Source organism: Toxorhynchites rutilus, chromosome 3 (assembly GCF_029784135.1).
Source record: "Toxorhynchites rutilus septentrionalis strain SRP chromosome 3, ASM2978413v1, whole genome shotgun sequence".
NCBI lineage: Eukaryota > Metazoa > Arthropoda > Insecta > Diptera > Culicidae > Toxorhynchites > Toxorhynchites rutilus.
The window spans coordinates 148,200,937-148,226,075 of NC_073746.1; the positions used below are offsets into that span (position 1 = coordinate 148,200,937).

Here is a 25,139-nt window from a genome sequence, read left to right on the forward strand (position 1 = left end):
GGGTTTTAGGGATACGCTAGACTAGAATTTATTCTGCTAACATTAGAATTTACTGTAATATTTGCAAAACTACAAAAGATTTTCTAAAACATTACGAAAAAAGAGCTATTTTGGCGCTTATTTGAATTCGATGCAAAAACAAAATTAACCTTGTACAGAATTTTTTAGAGTTTTCAAAACTTTTTTTTATTTGCAATGCGTTTATTATTTATTGACGCATCAAAAATTTTTTATCCAAACAGAAATATCTCTCCATGGAAAGGTCCTACAGGAACGTTCTAGGAATCAAACAAAAGCTGGTTGTAAGGTTGTAAGGACATAGTTAGCGAAAGACGAATTTCATGCCAACTCGACTGGCAGCTCAGATAGCAGTGAAACGTTGTGGGTGTAAACATATGAGTATTTTAAGCAACTTTGCATACTTGAAATATTCGAAAAAGAATTAGACTACTTTTTCATTTTAAAAAATAAAATTTTTTCAAAAATTTATTTTTTTCTCAAAAAAAAATTATTCGAATATCCCTTGCAGTTTCCAACAAGTCGCCCATACATCGGAAGATGGGCACTTTTACAGGGAAAAATTTTTCTGACAAAGTTGTTGTTCATATTTTCTTTGAATTATCCTAATTTTTGTTTAAAGTCAAGATAGCGATAAAGTGTATTCGACAATGTTCTAGATCTAATTGAAATATGAACTTTTGTTGAAGACGTCGACTTCCTATCTTTTATAGTTTCTGGAATATAAGGAATTTTTGTATGAAGACTCCTGAAAAAATAATGGCTCTTAACTCGGTCAATTGTGGCGTGTAAATTCTCGTGTTCGACATGTTCTTGACATGTATATAAATAGAAAAATCTTAGCAGAGCATGTAAATCGCGATAACTTATGCATAAAACTGTTACGAATCAAACATTAACAGTAGTTTAAAAAAAAACATGAAAGAGTTGTTGTTCGAAAAACTTTTTCCATGTAAAAGTTCCCATCTTCCGATGTATGGGTGGCTTGTTGGAAATTATATGAGCTATCTATTTTTTCAGATTTTTTTAAAAATATGTCTTCGAAAAAAATTAATCTCAATTTTCGAATATTTTGTTTTTCAACTAATTTTTTTTTCAAAAATTTGTTTGATATTTTTCATGAAAACATAGATAATTTCCTACATTTCATTCTTTAACTAAAATTTTATAGGTCTGATAAATTTTTTGGGAGAAATTTTTTAAAATTTTGAGTTTTTTTTTCAATTTTTTTCGAAAAATCTTGGTTTAAAAACTATAAGATCTACAAAATGTTGATCACAGAATGAAATGTAGGAAATCATTTAGGTTTTTATTAAAAAATATCTGACAATTTTTTAAAAACAAATTTCATTTAAAAAATATATTTAAAATTAAAATTCAGTTTTCTGCAATACATGTGTCAACAACAAGTCTTCATACAAAAATTATAAGCAATTTTTGTATGAAGAAAGATATAAAGGATAGAAAGTCGACGTCTTCGACAAAAGTTCGTATTTCAATAAGATTTCAAAACTTTTTGGAATACACTATATCGCTATCCTTACTTTTTTTATCCCAACAGTTTATTTTATTAGGCTCATTTAGCAATTCAGCTGTAAACAGAGCCGAATTCATTCGTGTACATTTTTTATCTTAAGATAACTTTTGTTGTATATTACACTGTTACCATTTTGAGGTGTAAGAGTATCGCTATCTATCGATAAACGTTTGTTTTATCTATAACTCATTAGCCGTTTAGGCGCAAGAGAATTCCTATTCTATCGATGCACAACATATGTTTCATAGATGGAGATCAGTGGCAAATTTGACACATGAAACATGAAACGAAAAACATCATAACACCAGGCTTAATTACATTATATAACTAGGAAATAGTATATATACACTGAATTTGATAACCGTTTTTTTTGCTACAAATGTTTACTGTTTTCATTCAGTCAAATAATCCGAAGATGCTTTGAATTTGACCAAGTGGCGTTGCCTTGATCCATCGTTTGTGCTAGTCAAACGGCATTCTTTAAACACTGATTTTGTTTGGTCGCCTTATCTATGATTACTATTTTGGTCAATTAATATTGAATGCGAATGTTTGGCACGCTATTTGGTGGAATTATGTCATGATCACCACCTTGGTTCAGTTTTGTCAGTCATTATCTTTCTGCGGAGATTGGTTAATCTGAAGCATATGTTTCGTTTGTTGTGTCAATTATCCGACTGTTACGTACGTCTGATATTTTGACAATCATGTGGCAGTTAATTTAACATTATTGTCATCATCATCAACCGCGAATGAAATTGCATACAAGCGATGCATTTTTTTTCAATGCAATTCGCGATGTTTTGAACTAAAAACTATCAACATGATTGAAAAGATAAACCAGCAATCTGCATCCAAATCAATATGACATCGCGGGTAATGTGACTAGGATTGGGCGATCTTTAGAAAAAAGATCGATCTTCACGGATCGATTTTCCTGCCTTCTTTTCAATTTATTGACTTATTCTATATAAGTGTTATTTTTTCATTAAACATGGAATAAATATTTCATATTTCGATTTAAACATCGAAGGCATTTTATTTTGATTCTCAGCATAAAGGTCATAAAAAAAACTTGAAAGCCCAGAAAAAAGTATTCTCCAGGGACCTTTATGGAATTATTTTATTAAATAAATTAAATGAAAATTTAACAACTGAAATGTATCAATAAGTCCTCTGAAAATGATCCCATTAAATCCAGCCGTGCCATACGTCTGGCATTCAGTCAAAATATTGATAGTAATTCCAGTTCCAGAAAAGAACGATTCAACTGGGCCTGATGTCATCATTCAATTTCACTGTCGGCCTAGTACACATGATGGTGTAAATATAACTTGTGACCACTTGTTTTGTAATGAACAAACTTACAAAACTGCTTCTCCTAAATTTGCGACCAGTAATTTCAAAACCTCGAATAGGATCCAATGTTTATGAAATTTGTCAGGTGGTTTTTGGTAAGATCAAAATCAATGTTCATTGGAAAACCGGAAAAATCGAAAATAAAAGATCGATTCTCGAGATTTTTAGAGTACAATGATCCGATCCGAAAGATCTAAAATCGGAGATCGATCTTCTAAATATAGATCCAAGATTGCCCAATCCCAAATGTGACAATATCTAATTATGTGATTATTGCATAAGAATAAACTTCATACAATTGACTGACGTTTAGTTCATAAGCTACACTGGTTCAAGTGAAATAATTTTTGTTGTTTTCAAAACAATACAAAAATCGAAAGTCCTTTATAAGTACAATTATTCCTTAGAATAGTTTTTTGGAACAATCACTTTTAACACGTTCGTCGCCCCGTCCCCCATATATGGGTGACACTTTCCTCGTTCGAATTGAATAGGATTTTTAAAATGAATTTGAAAGAATATGCACCTAAATGCAACTATAGGATGTGTAGAAAAATAATAAAATCATAATCATTGTTGAGCCCGCAAGAAACTCAAAAACGTCGCGTTGGGCGACGAACGTGTTAATTGGAATTCGAAGGATGCTGCTGCGATGACGCAAGACCGGAAATTTATTGAACGATGTGTTACACCGTTGTTGGAAAGATGAAAAAGAACATATAAAATACATACTACCGGTCCCGATTTGAATTACCTGGTACAAAAACCATATCACGTGTCCCGTGTGGATGTTTGCTTATGAGAATACCTTTGCACTATTATAAAAAAATATTCTTATATTGGGTTGCCCGATAAGTAATTGTCGATTTTTTCATTACAAATAAAACATACTTTTTTGTACAATATCTCTGTATTGAAAGGTCCTACTGGAACATTACAGGAATCAAATAAAAGCTGGTTGATAAGACTAATTGGATTTACTAATGGAATAGTTGGCAAAAAATAGTGTTAGTTCACAAAATCGATTTTTTATTTCTTCATGATATTTCATTACACACACCAAGATAAAAATTATTTGTAAAATATTCTAAAACATGAGACTTTAGGCTTTAACACGTTGAGCCTCGCGTCGGTCCCTAGGAGCCGACGTCGAGCTTTTTGATAGGACAGCGCTGACTGACTGTGACTTACAGTTAAAAAATAATAAAATAAAAATATGTTATTTGTTTCGGATATTTTACAAAATGTGACTACTTTCTTGTCGAATTTCTGACCAATTTCTATTTATACAATAAGTCTCTTTAAAATTTCTATTCGGGCAATCCAAAATTTCATTTGCAAGCTGGATGAAATATTTAATAGTGATTAACTCTTCACTAATATTGTTATACCGGCATCCACCGGAAGCCTTCCATTGTACCCTCTTATGAAACATACGTTTTCGCGTAACCAAATGTTTAATCGATTCATTCACTAAATTCCAGTTGCACCATGGGTAATATCTATTGTAATTTTTTTTTCTATTCTATTACCAGAGAGCGATTGAATCGCTTTGCTTCTACAGGGGAGAAGACGATCAGGAGTCATCCAAGTTTCTGTCGGAGCTCGCCAGATTCAAGGACACACAAAGCAGTGCCACCAAAGACTCAAACGGTCGGGTGCAATTACATATTAAGGATTTATGTAAGTATTGACTCACACCTTTTGTTCTACGGCCAAGCTAACTTATTCCTTTTTTTTTTCGCAGTGAGCAAGCCAACATTGAAGGGCATTTTAATTTGTGTCATAGTGATGATGTTCCATCCGATGTCCGGATCGGTACCATTGATCACCTTTACCGATAGCATTTTCCGTGAATCGGGTTCCGATCTTCCGCCGGCAACATGCGCCATGATCGTCGCCGCCATCCAACTGGTGGGGTCGTACGTCTCCTCCGTAACGGTGGACAAGGCCGGCCGGAAGGTGTTACTCATTACCTCAGCTTTGGGTTGTGCAATATGCTCCGCCACGATGGGAACCTATACATTCCTGAACGTGGTCGGAGTCGACCTGACCTACTTCAAGTGGATCCCGGTTACCACGCTGTCCGGGTTGGTGTTCATCACCGCCATCGGTATCGCTATAGTTCCATTCATCATCATGCCGGAGATCCTGGACCCCAGGGTGCGCGGCTTTGTCATTACCTGGTGTTTGCTGGAGTTCCACGCGGTTGCGTTCATGGTGGTGAAGCTGTTCCCTACGGTCGTGGAGAAATTTGGTCTCTACTCGGTGATGTGGTTTTTCTCGTGTTGCTGCGTAGCCGCAGCAACATTTGTGATATTCTACGTGCCAGAAACGAAAGGAAAAAGTTTCGAAGAAATCACGGAGTCGTTGGATTCCGAGAAAAAAAACGTACCAAAGCGAACCTCTTTAGATGTTTAGAAGCGCTATACCAGTCAAGTCATACAACAACTAATCAAACACAACAAATGAAAACTATGCGCATGACAAGTTCAAAAGCTAGGGATAAGTCGAGAATAAGCTTTAATTTTATGTTTAAACTTTATGACGTTAATAAATTTAAGTTTCTTTTATTTCGCTCTGTGCTAATAATGGCAGCATCCGGCGGCGTGTTATCACAATCCTACCTAATCCTTCTATCATCTCAGTGTTGGTTCAAGATAAACTTTCGAATGATGAAAGATCTCGATGAAGTGATATTTTCCATCACCCAGAACAGTGAACTCAACTTCAGTTGCTAGAAAAGACAGCTCTCTACCATATGATTGTGAATGATTCGGTGTGAAACAGTGCAGTTGAACAGTTTTAGAATGATTCCGGAGCTCTTGCGTAAACGATATTGGAAGCAGTTCGCGGCAGTGAATTCTGGTAATTTTGATTAATGTGTATAGTAATAAATTGTGTATCTAAGCTTTGTATCGAGTGTAATAGAATATTGGTAGAATTTTGAGTGTGTATGAAATGTTTGTTTTATCGATGAATTCAACATTCATGATCTGAAACATGATTGTCGAGTGCTCTAGATTCGATATAATACAACGAATTAATTTTATATTTGGTTCTTATTGGTGAGCATCTGGTCTTACGAATGACAAATCTGATGAGCATAGTGGGATAGGGACTGATAGATGTCTTTTTTTTTCAATTTACAAAATATCAAAAGATCAAGAAACAGAGGGTTTCGAAATTACGACCATTCGGCTACGAAGGCTCCTTTTGGGTGAGGTAAAACTTCGAATTAGAGGCGAATGAACAGCAAAGTTTAAAGCCTCTCAAAGCCAAAAAGTAGAAGAAGAACAAACTTCGAACTCCAATTTGTTGGATTCCTGTATCGACATATCGGTATAAAATACGAGTAGTCCTGGGCGAATTTCAGGACTTCCTACTTCTCATACGCTGCGATTGAATTCAATCGAAGGAAGCACTGAAATTCAACTTCCCATTCATCCAGTTTTCAATGACTTCGTATTCTAAATTGGTAAAATTATTAGGAAGATTATCAACAACTAGAGACAACAACAAAGAAGTTAGAACTCCGCCTGGAGGGTTTGTCATTTGGATTGAGTCTGAGAGGTGCCTATCCATCATGATCCTTCAAATCCATCTGGGTGACGATATTTTTTGGGGCTTACGAAAACGGCATTATGAAGTCTTGTTACAACAGGTCGTCTTAAGACTTGTTCACAGGGAAGCTTCCAAATTCTTCTCTTAGATTACGAATTTCTTTGTTATATTCTTTTGAACATTTTTCTGTAATCTGCTCAACTAGAAATAATGTTGGCTTTGTTAAGAAGTTCTCTTGACAATTGTTATAAACTTTAAAATCTCTTGTTCCACCAAGAAGTTTTCCGTTCAAATGGACAGCTTTCTTAGGAGGCTTCTGTAATAGGGGAAATGGGGGGGGGGGGGTAATTTGGACCTCCTAAGCAAATCACCTAAAATTTCCAAACCAATATGGTCTAAATAAAATGTAACATTGTATACTGAACTATACTCGTTTTCTCTCAATCAATAATGTTTAATCATTATATCAAGCTTTAAATTACCAAATAGATCATAAAATAAAAGAGATGATTTTTGGACATTAAAGTTTGATGCGGGGTGATTTGGACCGTCTGTGGGGTGATTTGGTCCAGTGTGTGTCTCATCGAAAAAAACATACTTATGTTTATGTAAAGTATTTTGGGATAATGCTACTATCAGTAACAGTGTTTTGGGATCGATACCAGGTGTCTTGGCCAGATTCCAGATCAGAAGAATTGGATAGACACCATCTCGAATTGTGCACTGTTGTTCGAGCATTTTCAAACACTTTCGATGCTTGGTCAAAGAAAATCCGTTCTTGATGGCCTGCGTTGCTCTTTCAAACTCCTCCTTCTTCCAACGTTGTTCATCCACTTTTTGTAATTCAGCGGCATCTGAAATCAATTGAAATGAAAAAGGAAAGACTCAAACCTGTAGGACCAATTCACCCCCAATTCTTCATCAATGGCATTAACGTTCCTAGAGGGACTTCGCCGTCTCAACGTAGTATTACTTGCGTCATTTTTATTAGTACTTAGTTGAGATTTCTATGCCAAATAACACGCCTTTAATGCATTCTGAGTGGCAAGCTCTAGAATACGCGTGATCACAGTGCAAGTCGGAGGAAATTTCTTTGACGAAAAATTCCTCCGACCAGAACCACGGGAGCACCTTTCACGTTAGGTACATACGGTTCAACAATAAAAGGAGATGACACTAAAAAATTCAAGTTGAGTCGCACTTTTTGAGATAAAGGGGTGGTCCAAATCACCCCGTATGTCTAACTTACTCCGTGTTACTCTACTGGTTGCAAATGTAGATGAAGCTGCCCAGAGGAAGGAATACTCTCACATGAAATTTTTGTTTAAATTTTCGAAGAGATAAATAATGTTGGGAAGAAATTTTAATAACTTTAAGTGGAGTTGAGATATTGGCTAATTCTGCATCGCAAAATGTTTTTATTAAAAATCTCGAGAAGTCTTTCGAGGCAGTTTGCATGTAGAATTTGAAATATAAAAGCAGGAACAAAAAACTGTTTTTTTCATGGTGACCCGAACGCAACTTAGGAAAAAAAGCGCTGTATCGGTTATTTCATCAGATAGAAAAAACTTCTACAAACATGTACCAAATCACTGAAGCTACAACATTGTGGAACTATGTTTAAATCTATTCATAAAGATAAGAAAGTTAGATTTTTTATTTCATCGACAATTTTGTTCATCCTATTTTTGATAACAGAAAAATGAGCGCTCTATTATACACTGCGTTTCACGACTATAGAACCACTCATTTTTTTATGAGTTTCCAGAGATATGTAAGAATTCTAATGAATTGAAGTATATAGTGTAGGATATAACAAATATCTTCATTTAAAAGACTAGCCATTTAAACTTTATTGTTGTGTTCAGGCGCGAAACATTCAAAATACAAAAATTCCAGTGTTTCATAACTATAGAACTAGATGGAGAAACTCTCACTTTTTTACAAAATTAATGTACATTTCACATGAATTACAATAAGTTTCTAATTCGTAGGTCATCTTTAGTTCTCAATCAGTTTCAAATAACCCATTCGGGGTGGTTTTGACCAAGCTGCGCCATGTCTTAATGTGTATCTCGTTCTACGCAGAGGATACGGCTCGTTTAAGCTCTTCAAACCACTTATACTGCTTGTAAGCTGCATCTACTATGCGTACGATCACTCCTCATAAGTTCTTGATAGGGTTTTGATCTGGTAAACAAGCTGACCAGTCCAGAATCAGAAGCCCCTGTTCAACAAACCATGCCTTGACTTTCCGGATGTTACGAATTGATGCCAAATTACCCAATGATCACGGTGGTTTTGATCCAAAAACAGAAGTAAACTATTCTGAAATACTTCATTGCACTTCTGACTGTACATTGGTGTTGATGAAAAGCTATCTGAACTGAATATTTTGTTTAGAGAATAACTGTCTGCAAGTACATATAGCGAAGAATCCGGCCCTGAACGAGTAGATACATCTCATCATCCAAATTACGTAACGCAATAGGAGAGAGATAACCACAATCATCAACTGCCGCTAATTCGCATTAGCAGCAGCGAGATCGATCGGAGAGAGATAAAAATCCTCGGCTTATCTCAACGAGAGAAAACATCGCAAAGCCCAATCGATAGATCCTGGAGAACTCGCATCGAACGATAAAGTTGAGTTGACTTAGCACCGCCAAACCAACCACACGGAACCCAGGACCCAGGCTCACCGAACAGTTTTAAGACTTTGTTAAATATTCTTTGTTGTAAATAGTTTGCTAAATGTTCAATGTTAAAAAATTAAATGTTAAATGTAAAATAAATGGTAAATGTATAAATAAATGACTTAGACTATAGTCCCTTTTTATAATAAAAAGAATTTTTGCAAAGTTAATGTATCCGGCATCTCTGAAAAAATAAGAAAACGTTGGGGAAAGATGGACACTAGCTCAAAAGTTATACTTCGACATTCAAGTTGATGTACTCAATAAGTTTTCGAGGTCTTCTAATAGGGCCTTGTAATTTTTCTCATTTTTTCATGTCGAAAATAGCTTCCGAGATCCGGAATGGAAGATTCGGATAACGTTTTAAAAACCGCTAAGCCAGGCTTTCCCAGTCATTTGAGTTGGTTTATTGAAGGAATGCTTCATTCCGTTTCTTACGCCAGATTGAAAGTCAATTTTCTCACATTCGTCATCGACTTCCCATAGAATCTCCTCCTTAGGTCGAGGAGATGTCGCATTAGCTCTTGTTACTGCTGCTGACTGAAAACGGTCGGATGTAGTATAATAGCCTTGTAAGTCTCTGCCATCCCGTAACAGCCTTTAAAGCCACTTCCATCTTCTGGTTCGTTCATAACTTCCAGTTGCTCCTCATAAAAATAAGGAGGATATGATAAAATTGTTTTCGAAACAAAATGTTCGTCTCTCTCTTCGGTGGAGTGTCCTTCTTACCCGACTTGATTAGCATTTTTAACATCAATATTATGTTTAGTTAAGCGGTTCACATAGATCAGGATTAGAAATGGGGCACATAAGCCAATAAATAAGTAAATAAACAAAACACATAGTGCCCTAAATGAATTTTATTAAGTGAATAAATCTAAGAACCGAATCGTCAACTATGTGTAATCTCAAAACACAGATTTTTTCTATAAATATAATATTCGTTTTTATTTAATGACTAGCTTACCCGATGAACTTCGTCCCGCCCAAAATAGATTTTTTGATTTGAATACTTTCAAACATCCACGTTTACTAAGTGAACGTTAGTGAGTCCAATCACTGAACTCTTCACTGATTGATTACCCTTTGACCCTTTACAATTTCCTTTTAGATCAATTTCGATGGGGCAAATATCGAATGAACTAACAACGCTTATTATGATGTAATTTTCGAACATGTGGGAATTCAATTTTCCGAATTTTTCGACCTTCTTTCAGAATTTTCCGAAAATTTTCCGATTTTTCTCTCCACTATATTTTTTGTTGTTAATTCGTTTATTTTTACAGGCTCAGTTACATAGGTTTAAAGAAGCCAAACTCTTAACTATATTTTTACTATTAACATGTTTTCTTAATTCTACGGTTAATGGAATAGGAAACCGATTACTTTAGGAAAAGGATGGGATGCAAGGAGATTGTAACAATGTTCACACTCACACTCACACTCACATTCACATTCATACTCACACATCATACTGAATTCTTAAAACTATCGTCACATCTAATATGTATTAACGATTTAACTTATTCTAATGTTAGTAAGAAGGGAAGGAGGGGAAAATGGAGGGAAAAGGATGTAAGAACAATCACACTCGAAGATCGATATCTTTAAGGAAAACATATATTTGGGACATGTAATCAAGGTCTAACCGAGCCAACACATCTCTCACCGGCACATTGCGCTGCCTTCCTCGGGCCCGCAGGAAGTTTTCTAAATTCGATCTGTCGACAAGATATAGCTCGCACGACCAAACAACGTGTTCGATGTCGTGGTAACCATGGCCACAAACGCAGAGATTGCTGTCGGCAAGCTTGAAACGAAAAAGTAGCGCATCTAAAGAACAGTGATTGGACATGAGTCGGGAGAAGGTCCGAATAAAGTCCCGACTCAAGTCCATACTTTTGAACCATGGTTTGAGGCTAACCTTAGGGATAATCGAGTGGAATCACCGGCCCAATTCATTTGACACTGATAAATAACGCCTTCAATTGCACCTACCTTTGCTAATGAGTCAGCCCTCTCATTACCCGGAATTGAGCAATGTGAAGGGACCCAGACAAAGGTAATGACATAACAGCGTCTGGATAAGGAAGGTATCCAGTACGGCGAGTGCTTTTCCGGCCTCACTGAACGGATAGCTTCGACAGAGCTAAGACTATCCGTTACAATGTAATAGTGTTCAACAGGTCGTGAGGCGACGCTATCCAGCGCCCAATGTATTGCTGCCAATTCAGCAATATACACTGAGCAAGGATTCTGAAGACTGTGGGAGGTACTAAAAAGTTCGTTGAACACTCCAAATCCTGTGGACTCATTCATAGAGGACCCATCAGTAAAGTACATATTATCACAATTGACACGCCCATACTTTGCATTGAAGATCGTAGGAACGATCCCCGATAGAAGATAATCTGGAATATCATGGATTTTCTCCTTCATGAAAAGATAAAAATGCACAGAGGAATTGATGTAGTCAGGATAACAAACACGGTTGGGAATATACAGAGAAGGATCAACCTGCATGGAGATGAATTCATGATATGAACTCATGAATCCGGAGTGAAAATTTAGCTCGATCAGCTGCTCAAAATTTCCGATCACCAATGGTTCCATGACCTTACACCGGATGAAAAACCGAAGATATAATAAATTGAAGCGATCTTTTAATGGGAGTACGCCTGCCAAAACCTCGAGACTCATGGCATGCGTTGAGGGCATACATCCCAACGCGATACGGAGACAAAGATACTGAATTCGCTCGAGTTTAATGAGGTGTGTTTTGGCAGCTGATTGACCGAAACTGCCATACTCCATCACTGAGAGAATAGTTGTTCGATACAACATTATAAGATCTTCGGGATGGGCTCCCCACCAGGTGCCGGTAATTGTACGGAGAAAGTTTATTCTTTGTTGGCATTTTTTACTCAGATACCTAATATGGGCCCCCCAAGTACATTTGGAGTCGAACCAGACCCCAAGATACTTGAATGACATAGCATGAGTGATCGGTTTACCCAAAAGATGAAGCTTTGGTTTTGTTGGTCTATGCTTCCTAGAAAAAACCACCATCTCTGTTTTCTCCGTGGAGAATTCGATCCCTAGCCCAATGGCCCAGGTTGAAAAATTGTTCAAAGTATATTGTAAGGGTCCTTGCAGGTCGGATTCGTTTGATCCTACGACAGGCACCACTCCATCATCTGCAAGTTGTCTTAGGCTGCAATTTTGTGTAAGGCAATTGTCGATGTCACTTACATAGAAGTTGTACAAACGGGGGCTTAAACATGAGCCCTGGGGGAGTCCCATGTAGGAGACCCGACTTACTGTCGAATCCCCGTGAGAAAAATTCAAATGTTTCTCACAAAGCAAGTTATATAACATATTATTCAATAGAGGCGGCAGACCCCGAGAGTGTAATTTGTCTGACAAAACCTCTATTGAAACAGAATCAAAGGCCCCCTTTATGTCCAAGAATACTGAAGCCATTTGTTTTTTTTCGGCGTAAGCCATTTGAATTTCTGAAGAAAGCAACGCAAGACAATCATTCGTCCCCTTGCCCCTGCGGAACCCATATTGTGTATCTGAGAGTAGGCCATTCGTTTCAACCCAACGATCAAGGCGAAACAAGATCATTTTCTCCAACAATTTCCGTATACAAGACAGCATTGCTATTGGGCGGTACGAATTGAAGTCGGACGCGGGTTTACCGGGTTTTTGAATAGCTATAACTCGTACTTGTCTCCAATCATCTGGAACAATATTATGCTCCAGAAACCGATTGAATAAATTCAACAAGTGATTATCGCCACATCAGGGAGGTTTTTCAGCAAGTTGAACTTAATTCTATCCGATCCCGGAGCAGAATTGTTACAAGAAAGGAGAGCAAGAGAGAATTCTACCATCGAAAACTCGGCTCTCCACTATATTGATCTATGGAAAGAGACGTTTACAACAAAATACAGGTGGCTAAAATCGGACCATCCCTTCTTCGGGTTTTCCGCTTACCAACAGATTTTGCCTTACATTTTTATTTATATTGATAGATAACAAAATAACAGAAATGCAAGAATCGAGTGACATGAAAAATTATTTAGGTTTCAATAGGTTTATCCAACGATCGTACCTGCTTCTTTATATCCTACAAACTTCGTCTCGCCCAAAATTTATATTTCGTTATCACAATTACGTTTTCTTACTAAGCGCACGTCCATGGGTCCAATCGCAGAACTGTTCTTTGAGTGATTTTCCAATCTACCCTTTAATGTTACCTTTTAATATAAAACTCCTAGTACTTCTACCAAAACTCGTTATTATAATATCAGATTATTTTCAGACACAATTCTCGTTCAAGATTTTTCAACCACTTGCAAATAACATGTTTCTCCGTTATATGGAATAAATGTTTGATACATAAAATATGATAGAATGAAGACAGCCCTAAATTAGACAAATACACACATTCGGCGATCCATTTTTATTTATATAAATAGATAGAAGAAATGGGAGTGCGTTTTATCACATTAAAATCCATTTCCACTTTCGAACGAAGATCAATTCCGTTACCGCAAACATCAAATGGACTAACAACGCTTGTTAATATGTAATACAATTACATATTAACAAGCGTTGTTAGAACTCATGCGAATTGAATTTTCCGATTTTTGCCATTTTTCTTCAGAGTTTTCCGAAAATTTTCAACTGTAATGTTTGGTTAGAATAATATATGCATTTTTTATGGGACCTCCTCACCTTTCCAGAGGAAGGGGTGTCATACCATCATAGAAACATTTCTCGTACCCAAAAACCCTCACATCCCAAACACTTCATTACATGTTGAAGATGGTCATTCTAAAACAATATACTGAAAATAAATAAATGAAACATATAAATGAATAAACAATTCTGCATACTGGAAATACGGTATAAAATTGACTAAATGACGGAACCACCAAAAATGGTACATTTGGTCATCCTCTGTTTAGTCAACTTTTCGTCCATAGTGACGTGTTTTAGACGCTGAAGAAGCTCCGAGAAATGGGTGGAAAGCAAATCTCAACAAATGTCCGGAATGCGAAATGTGCGTGACTTCCATCGTAAGGAGTCTCAACGAGACATCGCTGAAAAGTATGTGTAAGCCGTGGTGCGGTCCAGCTGGACATCAGATGCTCAGCAGCGTAACCGATCGACCCAGAAGAAGACCGATACTTAAGACTGATGCAAGAACGGTCACGCGTATCATCCGGGAAGTAAAGAAAAACCCACGAACGATCATTCGGGCGATTAAAGAAAGGTTGGATCTGGACCTTTCCGATCGCACCATTCGACGACGCCTAGTGGAACGGAAGGTGACGATACTTCAACAGCTCATTACGTGCAATTTTGTTTCGACGGTTAAGTTCAGGCATTTTTAATGTTAAAGATGCATCTCGCACAGGAACGCCCGTTGTCGGGAATGTCGATAAAATCACAGAAACAATCGAAGTTGACGGCATGTTAGTAGTTGTGGCATCGTCCAGTAGCTATAGATCGATTATAAAACTCATGAAAACGAAAGTTCATTCAAATTAAAGCTGGTTGATTAGGTTTGCTTATTGACATAGTTGGCAAAAAAATGGCGTTATTCCACAAAATTTTGAAAAAGAATCCATCCAATCTGATGGCTCAAGCTTTAAAATTATGTATACATTATCTAAACACAAAGTTTAAAACGCTTGTTTTCCGGTAGTCTTAAAAGGATTATTCGATATTTGATTTCGTTGGAAAGTTACAGCAAGAACTATGGGATCATCTCAAGGGAAGTAGCATTGCTGTACAAACTTTTAAACGCGTTTTTCTCGAAACCATGAAATTTTATATCGGCATGTAAAAATAAATTATCGAAAGCGTTACATAGCCGTGTTTTTAATAATATCTCAGTTTTTCGATGAAAAATAACGCATTCTTAACAAAAATGGTCGCCATTTTGGCATTTTTTCGAATTTTCAAAAACCCCTATGTTTAGGTATTTAGGTATTTTAGGTATTGTCCCAAAATTTCAAGATATTCATTGGAATTCGTTCTGCGACACCCCGTTGCTTCAAAACCGATAGCGAAATGCGAATTTCGACATGTCGCAATTTGATTGAATGCATGCTAAAATAGATTGTTTGAATTGATTGAAAAGAAATAAGGACCTACGACCATCTTTGACGACGCGCCAAAAATTGATTTGATGCGTTCACCGCACAGCCCAGATCTTCCTCTGTCTGATTATCATTTGTCTCGATCTCTACATAAGGGCTGTCAAAAATCATTTGAAAAAGTTTTTCGCCAATAAATCACCGAAGTTCTACACGGATGGAATTGTGAAACTACCCGGAAAATGATGAAATTTTATAAATAATAGTGTTCAATATATATTTGACTAGAATTGATTTTCAATAAAGAAAATTTCATTCAAAAATTGACAAAAACTGCGTAAACTTTTCAAATAACCCAATTTATTGTTTCAAATAAAATCGAACATAGATGTGCTTCAGGCATTGCAGGCAAGCTTGCACGCAATTTGGTCTCCAACGGAACATGCGCTGTTCACGCGGTGGATTAAAACTGTTAGATAATTGATGAGTTATTCTCTGTGATAGTTTGTGACATGTTCGTTCAAATAGTCTAATTGAATTATTATTATTCCACGATATGGGTCAAATTGCTACCGTTTTCTCCAAAAATTACACTCATCAATCTGTCTCTATATTAGCGGGTACGGAAACGGAGGCATCAAACGGTGAAAATCAATAACTTGTCCTCTCTTTTGTTGTCAATATAGTTCATCTTATCACAATCGCCTATGGAGTTACTCTCGGATGGACGGCTCCGATTATTCCGATCCTTCAGTCCGCCCACACACCGCTCCAATCGGGCCCAATTACGGTGACAGAGGCTTCCTGGGTGGGCGCGTCGCTTGCCATTGGTGGAATGACAGGATCGGTTGTGTTTGCCCTACTTCACAAAAAATATGGCAAAAAAGCGGGACTCATTATGCTTGCAATTCCTCATCTTGTACGTATTTTCGTTATTTTCTGCCATTCAGTTTGAAAGAGCCTCAGGTCAATTTGATTATCAATACGACATTTCCCATTACTTGTTTTGACAGATTCTGTGGAGCTTACTCTGGGCGGGAGACCATATCTATTACATCTATGTAGCCAGAGTATTGTCTGGTCTCACCGGAGGAGGGGTTATCACAATCGTACCACTTTTTGTGACTGATATTGCAGAACGAAAGTATGTGCAATCCTAAACCGAGAAGGGCGAGACCATTTCACCCTCGATTTATATGACTTTTCTCTCTGTATTTTTTCAATCTCTTTTTTCAGGATTCGAGGAGCACTCGGTTCGTTAACAATTTTGCACATAAATATTGGTGTTTTGGCAGCATTCGCCAGCGGCAGCTACCTTCCGTATTATTTGGTACCGAAAATTATGCTGTGTCTCCCGATAGCTTTCCTGGTATTTGTTTGTTTATTACCGGAAACGCCGTACTGTTTGCTGCGAAAAGGAAGAACTGATGAAGCGGAACACTCTCTTATGTTCTATCGAAACATAACGGATGCTACAAAGAAAACTATAGCATTTGATTGTGAATTCGAGAACATGAAGTCTTTCACCGAAGCGGAGACCCACGCGGAAAAGCTAACGCTGAACGACTTTAGTACGTATATAGACGAAATGTTTATCGTTATCACTTGAATAATTGCTATTTTCAAAATTTTCCAGTGTAACAGAAACGATTGGATAAAACGTGTTTGTGTTGTTTTAATGTGAATGTTGCGGTATGCTCACGAAGTTAGTCATAATTTACCAATAGAGTATGTCCTTTTCAGAATCCCGAGCAGCCTTCCGAGCACTTTTCATTTCGGTTTTTGTAATGGCTTTGAATCAGTTCAGCGGAATTCTCGCTATTCTGATGTACGCTGGCACTATCTTACTTGCTGCGGGTACACCGGTTGAATCGAAATACACACTGATACTGCTGCCACTGATTAACATTTGCGGAAATTTTACATCCTTCGCCATAATCGATAAGGCAGGACGGAAGGTAATATTCAATTACTTTATGGAGTTCGTTTCAAGAGACAAGATATCTCACGTAGGTATTTTTACTGACATCAACAATCGGTGTGGGAGTATCTCTCGGAATGCTGGGATTGCACTCATACTACGCAGATTCATCTTATGCTGAGGATTATTCCTGGGTACCGGTGTTGTGTATGTGCACAACTATGTATACGGCAGCTCTGGGAATCACCAATGTACCCTTCTTCATCATACCAGAAATACTCCCGGCGAAGGTTCTCATTTTAACAAAATATTAATCAGTGTTGATCATTTAAATGCTTTCCGAATCGTTTTCAGCTTCGTAATGTGGGCAATACCATAAGCTTCGTTCTACTATGTGCGTTCGCTTTCATCACAACGAAGGCTTTTCCGATTCTTTTGGACACGATTCATATCTACGGGACAGTTTGGATTTCGAGTGGGGTGTGTGCATTTGGTGCATTAGTCATTATATTTCTAATGCCAGAAACTAAAGGCAAAAATTTGTTTGTAGAGGATTGTAAAGAAGGGAACAAGGAAAAAGTAAATTGCCCCAAGGAATAGATAATTTGCGATAATGATCGTTGAATCTCAAGGCTACAAATTTTGATTATATATCACATATATTAGTATATAGGATGGGTTCACAAAGTTTCAGGACTAGTCTCAGGTAAAAAAATAACATCTTTGCACTGAAAGCAAAACTTCTTTAAAATATAGTCATTGAACACAACGCTGCCAACGATTTTTTGTTTGTTTCCGTGATTCATGATAGGTTCCTTGAAACCTCTCGAGCTGTCAAGTGGCCTTATCGAAGCTGACAGAATAATATCGAATCGTTGAGATTCGGAGATTTTCGTTCAAATTATTAATACCGAGGGCTCGGGCGAGCAATTTCCGTGTGCGGATTTCTAAAACTCGAATTCAGTGATCGAAGCTCGTCATCATACTCTATTCTGTGCTGTTGGGTTGGCTCATCACTCTGGTATGTAAAAGTAACGTGTGAATTCAGCAGATACAAATCAATACGAACCTACTTCAGCCGATATCCCGAATTGATAGCGATATATTGCGTACTTCAGGAGGAGACTTCAGATCAGGTTGATTAAATTGGAGATCAACTTGTTCTTCTTGAATAGCATTAACGAATTCGTTGGACCTTACGGATTTGTGGAGCCTATGGTAGGTACGACCACGTTGAGTATATCCATTCTTGAACCCTATCATACCATTTTCGTATGTACAAGCCGGCTACGGTCACGTGTATTCTTCCGATTATGTCCCGTCGTCGGTGAAGCAAATAAACTAAAAAAACTCATTGAAACCCGCTTTCCGCATAATATTTCCAACATCACGCTGAATAACACACAGGAGAGTCCATGGCCTTGTCGAAAACCCTGCGAGCCTTAAACTGCTCCGACAGATCCGCATACTATTGTAGAGTGATTCTACTGATTCTACTTAGTTTTAAGAAATCAATTGCTAACCAAGCTAACCTCTCAATGTGTTCATCATATCGCGTGTTGTATGGCCAATAGCGCAGTCTCGTTGAACTACGAGATCAGTGATTTGAAATACGCCATTTTCAAAAATCAGTCGTCAATTTCATTATCATATGAAGAAAAGGATCACCTCGAAATTAGCTGCTTTTCTGCTGATTTGACGTAGAATCTATATACAGGGTTTTCCATTTCGGGCTTCCGAAAGTATACAGCCCTGCGCTGACAACCGTTTGACATAGCTGTCAACCAAAACGTCATATCGTTAGTTGAATGTCTGTCATTTTACAATATGGATCGTTTTAGTTTTTAAATTATACTATAAAAATGATGAAAAACCGGCAAATGTTTTTCGAGCATTACGGACGGATTTTGGTCGTCATGGACGGCCTACAGAGCACACAATCGCTAATGTAGTGCGTAAATTCGAACAAACTCGATCCGTAGCGGATATTGTGAAACCTGTGCATCATCGTAATGTGCGTTCGGCCGAAAATAGTGCTGCTGTTGCTGCCAGTGTGGAGGATGACCCGAATGTTTCGATTCCACGGCGTGCTCAGCAATTGGGATTGTCAAACACATCATTGTGGCGAATTTTGCATTTGGACTTACACCTACATCCATATAAAGTCCAACTGGTACAAAAATTAGAGCGTGGTGACCATGGAATGCGTCGGGCATACGTCGATTGGGCGAACGAACAACAGCAGCAAAATGCTGAATTTTTGCATCAAATTTTCTTCAGCGATGAGGCACATTTAGAGCTCGGTGGCTATGTGAACACCCAAAATTTTCGTATATGGGGCTCAGAAAATCCACACGTGATTGTTGAGAGGCCATTGCATCCGCCAAAAGTCACTGTTTGGTGCGCATTATGGTCTGGTGGAGTCATCGGGCCGTATTTCTTTGAAAATGAGGACGGCGAGACGGTAACTGTGAATGGTGAGCGCTATGGCTGCTTTTTTTGCCACAAATTGAAGACATGGATACGGATGACATGTGGTTTCAGCAGGATGGCGCCACGTGCCACACAACACGACCGAACATGGCCATATTGCGAACGAAATTTGAGAGACGCATAATTTCGCGTTTTGGTGATGCCAATTGGCCGTCCAGATCATGCGATTTGAACCCGCTAGACTTTTTTTTGTGGGGTTATGCGAAAGACCGTGTCTATGCCAACTCTCCGCAAACTCTTGAACATTTGAAAGACAACATTCGTGAAGTTAAGACCGAGATACCGCCCCATATGTGCCGAAAAGTCATCGAAAATTACCTGTTCCGGATCAAGGTGTGCGAGGAAGCCCTAGGTGGACATTTGAATGATGTTGTATTTCACACATAATGGCATAAACCAAACTTTAATTTGAAATAAATCATCGAAATTCGAATTGTAAGTGTGTTTTATTTCAATTTACTTTCGGAATTTAAAGTTGGAAAACCCTGTATATATAAATGGATTTCTATCTGTCTGTCTGATTCCAATGGACTCGGAAACAACTGAACCAATCAACAAGAAAATTGGTATGTAGGAGTTTTTGGGGCCGGGGAAGGTTTTCGTGATAGTTTGAGACCCCTCCTCCCTCTCTAAGGGGGACTGCCATACAAATTAAGCACAAATTTCTCCATTACTCGGGAATTAATCAAGCAATTGAAACGAAATTTTGCATATGGAGGTTTTAGGGTGCAATAAATGTTTCTATGGTGGTTAGACTATCCACCCCCTCTCTAAGGGGAGCTGCCATAAAAATGATATCCAAATTTCTGCATTACTCGAGAATTAATCAAGCAAGTGAAACCAAATTTGGTATGTGAAGGTTTTAGGGTGCAATAAATGTTTCTATGTTGGTTAAATACTCCTCCGCCTCTCTTAGGTGGGGCTGCCATACGAATGAATAATAAATTTCTGCATAACTCGAGAATTAATCAAGAAAATGAAACCAAATTTGGCATATGGAGATATTAAGGTGCAATAATTTTTTTTACGGTGGTTAGACACTTCACCCTCCTCTCTAAGGGGGAGCTGCCATACAAATGAAAGACAAATTTCTGCATAATTCGAAAACTAATCAAGCAAATGGAGCCAAATTTGTAATGCGAATGTTTTAGGGAACACGAAACGTTTCCATGGTGATTAGAAACTCCTCCCCTCTCTCTGAGGGGGGGGCTGCCAAACAAATGAAACTCAAATTTCTGCATTACTCGAGAATTAATCAAGCAAATGGAACCAAAGTGGACGTTTTAGAGTGCAATAAATGTTTTTTACGGTGGTTAGACACTCCACCCCCCTCTCTAAGGAGGAGCTGCCATACGAATGGAACTCAAATTTCCGCATTACTCGAGAATTAATCAAGCAAATGGAACCAAATTTTGCATGTGGAGGTTTTAGGGTGCAATAAATGATGCTATGATTCTCCTCCCCCTCTCTTAGGTATGGCTGCCATACAAATGAAACACAAATTTCTGCATAACTCGAGAATTAATCAAGCAAATGAAACCAAATTTGGCATGCGGAGGTTTTAGGGTACAATAAATGTTTTTACGGTGGTTAGACACTCCTCTCTCTAAGGGGGAGCTGCCATACAAAATTAAACGGGGTCGATTAGAAGATCAATCAATGAACAGTTCTGCGATTGGAGTGTCTAACATGAACTTGCTCATAGTAAGAAAACGTGAATATTTGAAAGTATTGATAACAAAAAAACAAATTTTGGGCGGGACGAAGTTCGCCGGGTCAGCTAGTGGTTCTATATAATTTTTGCTACGGTTAGTGTAGTGCAATGAATGAAAAGAGGGTCAGATCTACGATGCAACTATCTAACGATTTGACCACTCACATTTATTATAAACTTGTTCTGGCATCTTCGTGCCCACCCATCCGTGCCGTGTACAATATTTTTTTTGCTAAGACGACTGGTTCATTGCCTTTAATTTGATATGTCGATCATCAAAATCGGTGGAGTATTTCGAAAGTTATGAATTTTTGTAAAAAGTCATTATTGGAAACAAGAGGAAAAAGTTAATTTCTCGGACCACCCTAGAATGGAAATGGTCACCCTAATGGAAAAATAAAAAATACGCGTCTAATGTTTTGCAGTAAACAATAAAATGACCACTTTTCACGAAAATCTGAGAATCACTAAGGTGAATGATTTTGGTTTGTACAGCCGAAAATAAGATCATGGTTTGTCCACTTTTTTGAGTGCTCTAATTCAGCGCACCTGTGTCGAATCAGGTATTCGAATGTTTCACAAAATATAAATAAAATTGTCTTTTTCATGATTTACAGTAGTTTTATAGTATATTTATACGGATTCACATGTTTGGAAGGATTATAAAATCCACCTTTTATTGGTGTTAATGCGTCCCTCATTTGAGCTAACTTTTAATCGATCACCAGATGATTATTTGGCACGTATTAAGACCTTTTCTGGATTATAACACTTACAAATGTTGTAAACATCATGCTTGCACACCATTTGTATCTTATTTACATAGCTAAACCATGTAATTAACGCATTTCGGTGGCCTAAATTCTGATCATGAGTTGTCCGATTCACTGATCTGCCCATGCTTGTATAGGAGACGTAAATGACAAAATGAACAAAATGGACTTTTTCGCTGTTTCGCATTTTACACAATGTAATACGTTTGCTAAACATGCAAATAAAAATTTTTTGTTCGGAAACATTTGAGCAATTTTGAAAAAACGTTTCCGAAAAATCACTGTTTGTCCGCATAAGAGACGTAGTTCCATACATCGTTCGAAAATCAACAATTATCAGTAGTATGTGCAATATGCTAAATCTACATTTAAATCACATTCTTTGTAGAGTCCAATCATGTCTGTCACGATAGTGTCTTATTACTTACTGTTTCCTAATAGATGAATATAAGAAACCATTGAAACGCTGCCCATATAATTACTATTTTCTGTACACGATGGACAAAAAAAAGCAATTGTGTTTTTTAGTGTTATAATTACATAAATTTCTGCATTTGAATCTTCAAGTAGATAATGAAACAATCAGATCAGTAATTAAATTTAAAATAATATTGGTTCTTAGCATTATAACTCCTCGGATTCAACATTGAATTATTCCATATACTCAGCATTTACTCATACCGTTGGAGTAAGTCACTCCACCATCTTTTTGTGATTGATCGTGATATCGGTAAATCATTTTGCTGAAATTACCAATATTACAGATTGCCTTTGCAAATTAAATTAATTGGAAAAACACGAACCTGCTGTTCTTATCATATTCCAGAGTATTCAGGAAAAAAGTACTATCATAGACTCTCAACAAATCCAGAGCACCTTTTCCAGACATTTCACTAAATTTCTCCCAAACCTTTTTGATTTTATCCTGTAACAACTGAAACTACCGTCGGAGACGTTTTGACTTTAATCGGAATTGTAAATACTATCAATCCATAATAATTTTTTGGATAAACTATGATCATAATTTCTCTTTGAGGAAAATCGTTAAAAAACATAAAAATTTGAATAATTTCAACACCCAATGGTAGTACAGGCAGGTATGGGGAAAATCGCATCGAAATTCGTTCAACAACACTCATTCACAGATAAAACTCACACTTCTATTCTCCGTTTATGCCTCACTTTATTTGAGACAGGAAACATTCACCTATCCTCTTCGCAAAGTTCATTCTCGATTAGAACGGAAAAATACTGTCTCGATCAGGGCTGCCAATAATATTTTTCAAAAAACTGGAAGATTGCTCTTAAAAAAACTGGAAGAAAACTAGATCCTGTAAAACCGTTTTATTTTAATAAGATCGGCTATGATTTATCTAAATTGATTTTTTTTTTCCATTCCAATGATTGAGGCATAGAATTTCCTTTGATGTTTCGTACAGAAATCATATCATTCGAGCAGAGCAAAATGGCATATCCCACAACTCGAACAATGCTGTGAAACCATATTTTTATATTTATACATTTTCCATACGGTTTTATTTGAGTAAAACTTGAAAAATCTCGTATTTATTGCTTCATATCCATAAAATCGGTGATAGATGATCGTCGCAAAACTGTACCGATAATGTGAATCATTTTGGTACATAGGGACAATTTTCTGGTTATAGATCACTGCATCTTCCATCTTCCGTCATTCAACGCAATTTACCTAACCTTACCTTTGGTTACGAGTTAAAATGCAAAAAAAACTCCACACACAATATTATTCCAATACACAAATAAGCACATTCAATGCTAAAACAACACTGCTCAAATATCCTTAATTATTTCCTCCTGTTCGAGAAATTATTTTGAAAAAATATGCATAGTATGCATACTTGTAAAACAAACATTACGGTGCATATGCATTCTATGCAAAGTATGCATTAGCTCTTTAGGAGAGTTTAGATCATACGTAAAATTAATGCTATTTAGAACTAAAAATTCTTTGAGTGGCCATGAGAAACTAAAAACCTATTGATGCAAATGGAAGCATGGTTATTTGGGTTTTATGTTAATATCAAACTCAATGGGGTGCATTTACTCTATGACCTTCTGAACATGAGAATGATTTGGAGGATCTATAACATCTGATGTTTATACAAAATCGAAGTCAGCACGCGGGGTCTGTGAATTATTTTGGGTAAGTTTTTTCAAAATTGTGCCAGTCGTGAATGAAATGGTAGATCAATGGGTCTGAATTCCAGAAAGGTTTGGTGGACCTAGAACATCTTATATATATTTTTAAATTTTAAATTCAAAGACACTGTAGCACGTTGCTGCTTGGGTAGACTGTCAAATAAGATAAAAATCGAGCGATATCCTGTTTTTGAAGTAATTTCATAAGTTTCCAGCACTCGGGAAAGTTCTTCGTTTTCGCCATTTTCAACAAAACACCGACAGATTGAACGAAATAGGACGAACCAAATTACTGCCTCACCTGTCGCAGAAATCCACGAGGTAGATGAAACACGGCTAGAAAAATCATATTTTCAACACACGCACTGCACGCTAACCGTATTGAAATCGGAAGTGTAAACAGGGGATAGATAACACGAAGTTGAGTGTGGAAAAAAATGAAAGATCGATCCAAAGTAAATACACCTTGGATCGATAAAACTATAATTAAAAATAAAATTGGTCAAGGGACGAGAAGGTAAAGAGAGGGATAATATTTATCATTGTAATTTTTTTTACATAAAACGGGTAAAACTGAAGCACACATATAAAAAACTGGATAAAACTGGACAATATTTAAAAAAACTGGAAGATTTTGAGGTTCGTCTGGAAGACTGGATCGAGAAAAAAAACTGGAAGATTCCAGTTTAAACTGGAACATTGGCAACGCTGGACTCGATTCCTCTCTTCTATTCTCAGAAATTTTTGCATTCCCTCATTTGCCTCTCGGA

The 25,139-nt window shown here is 37.2% G+C and overlaps 3 protein-coding genes across 6 annotated transcripts in view; 2 read left to right on the top strand and 1 right to left on the bottom strand.

The window, feature by feature from the left end:
- The window catches only part of LOC129775785 (facilitated trehalose transporter Tret1-like), a 125,322-nt gene extending 119,835 nt beyond the window's left edge, over positions 1-5,487 (top strand). For both annotated transcript variants that reach the window (XM_055780879.1, XM_055780880.1), the window contains exons 6-7: positions 4,450-4,597; positions 4,662-5,487. In XM_055780879.1, the coding sequence (XP_055636854.1) occupies positions 4,450-4,597; positions 4,662-5,335 (822 nt within the window). In that variant the 3' untranslated portion in view covers positions 5,336-5,487. The remainder of the gene's footprint in view (positions 1-4,449; positions 4,598-4,661) is intronic.
- The window catches only part of LOC129775784 (facilitated trehalose transporter Tret1-2 homolog), a 42,198-nt gene that overhangs the window by 9,715 nt on the left and 7,344 nt on the right, over positions 1-25,139 (bottom strand). The gene's annotated exons all lie outside the window — the stretch shown is intronic.
- Positions 5,575-17,836, top strand: LOC129775783 (facilitated trehalose transporter Tret1-like). Of its 2 annotated transcripts, none has more exons than XM_055780873.1 (7): positions 5,575-5,782; positions 15,977-16,209; positions 16,304-16,434; positions 16,527-16,861; positions 17,034-17,248; positions 17,304-17,501; positions 17,566-17,836. In XM_055780873.1, exons 1-7 carry the CDS (start codon positions 5,686-5,688, stop codon positions 17,809-17,811), a joined length of 1,455 nt encoding a protein of 484 aa, XP_055636848.1. In that variant the 5' UTR covers positions 5,575-5,685; the 3' UTR covers positions 17,812-17,836. The 2 variants fall into 2 exon arrangements, with proteins under 2 accessions (XP_055636848.1, XP_055636849.1); XM_055780874.1 differs by lacking the exon at positions 5,575-5,782 and adding an exon at positions 15,778-15,910.

Excerpts from the sequence above, each read along its gene's own strand:
- LOC129775783 (XM_055780873.1), top strand. The coding sequence starts at position 5,686 with ATGATTCGGTGTGAAACAGTGCAGTTGAACAGTTTTAGAATGATTCCG. Across the intron at positions 17,249-17,303 it reads TCGATAAGGCAGGACGGAAG|GTATTTTTACTGACATCAAC; the intron begins GTAATATTCAAT and ends TATCTCACGTAG. Across the intron at positions 17,502-17,565 it reads CAGAAATACTCCCGGCGAAG|CTTCGTAATGTGGGCAATAC; the intron begins GTTCTCATTTTA and ends AATCGTTTTCAG.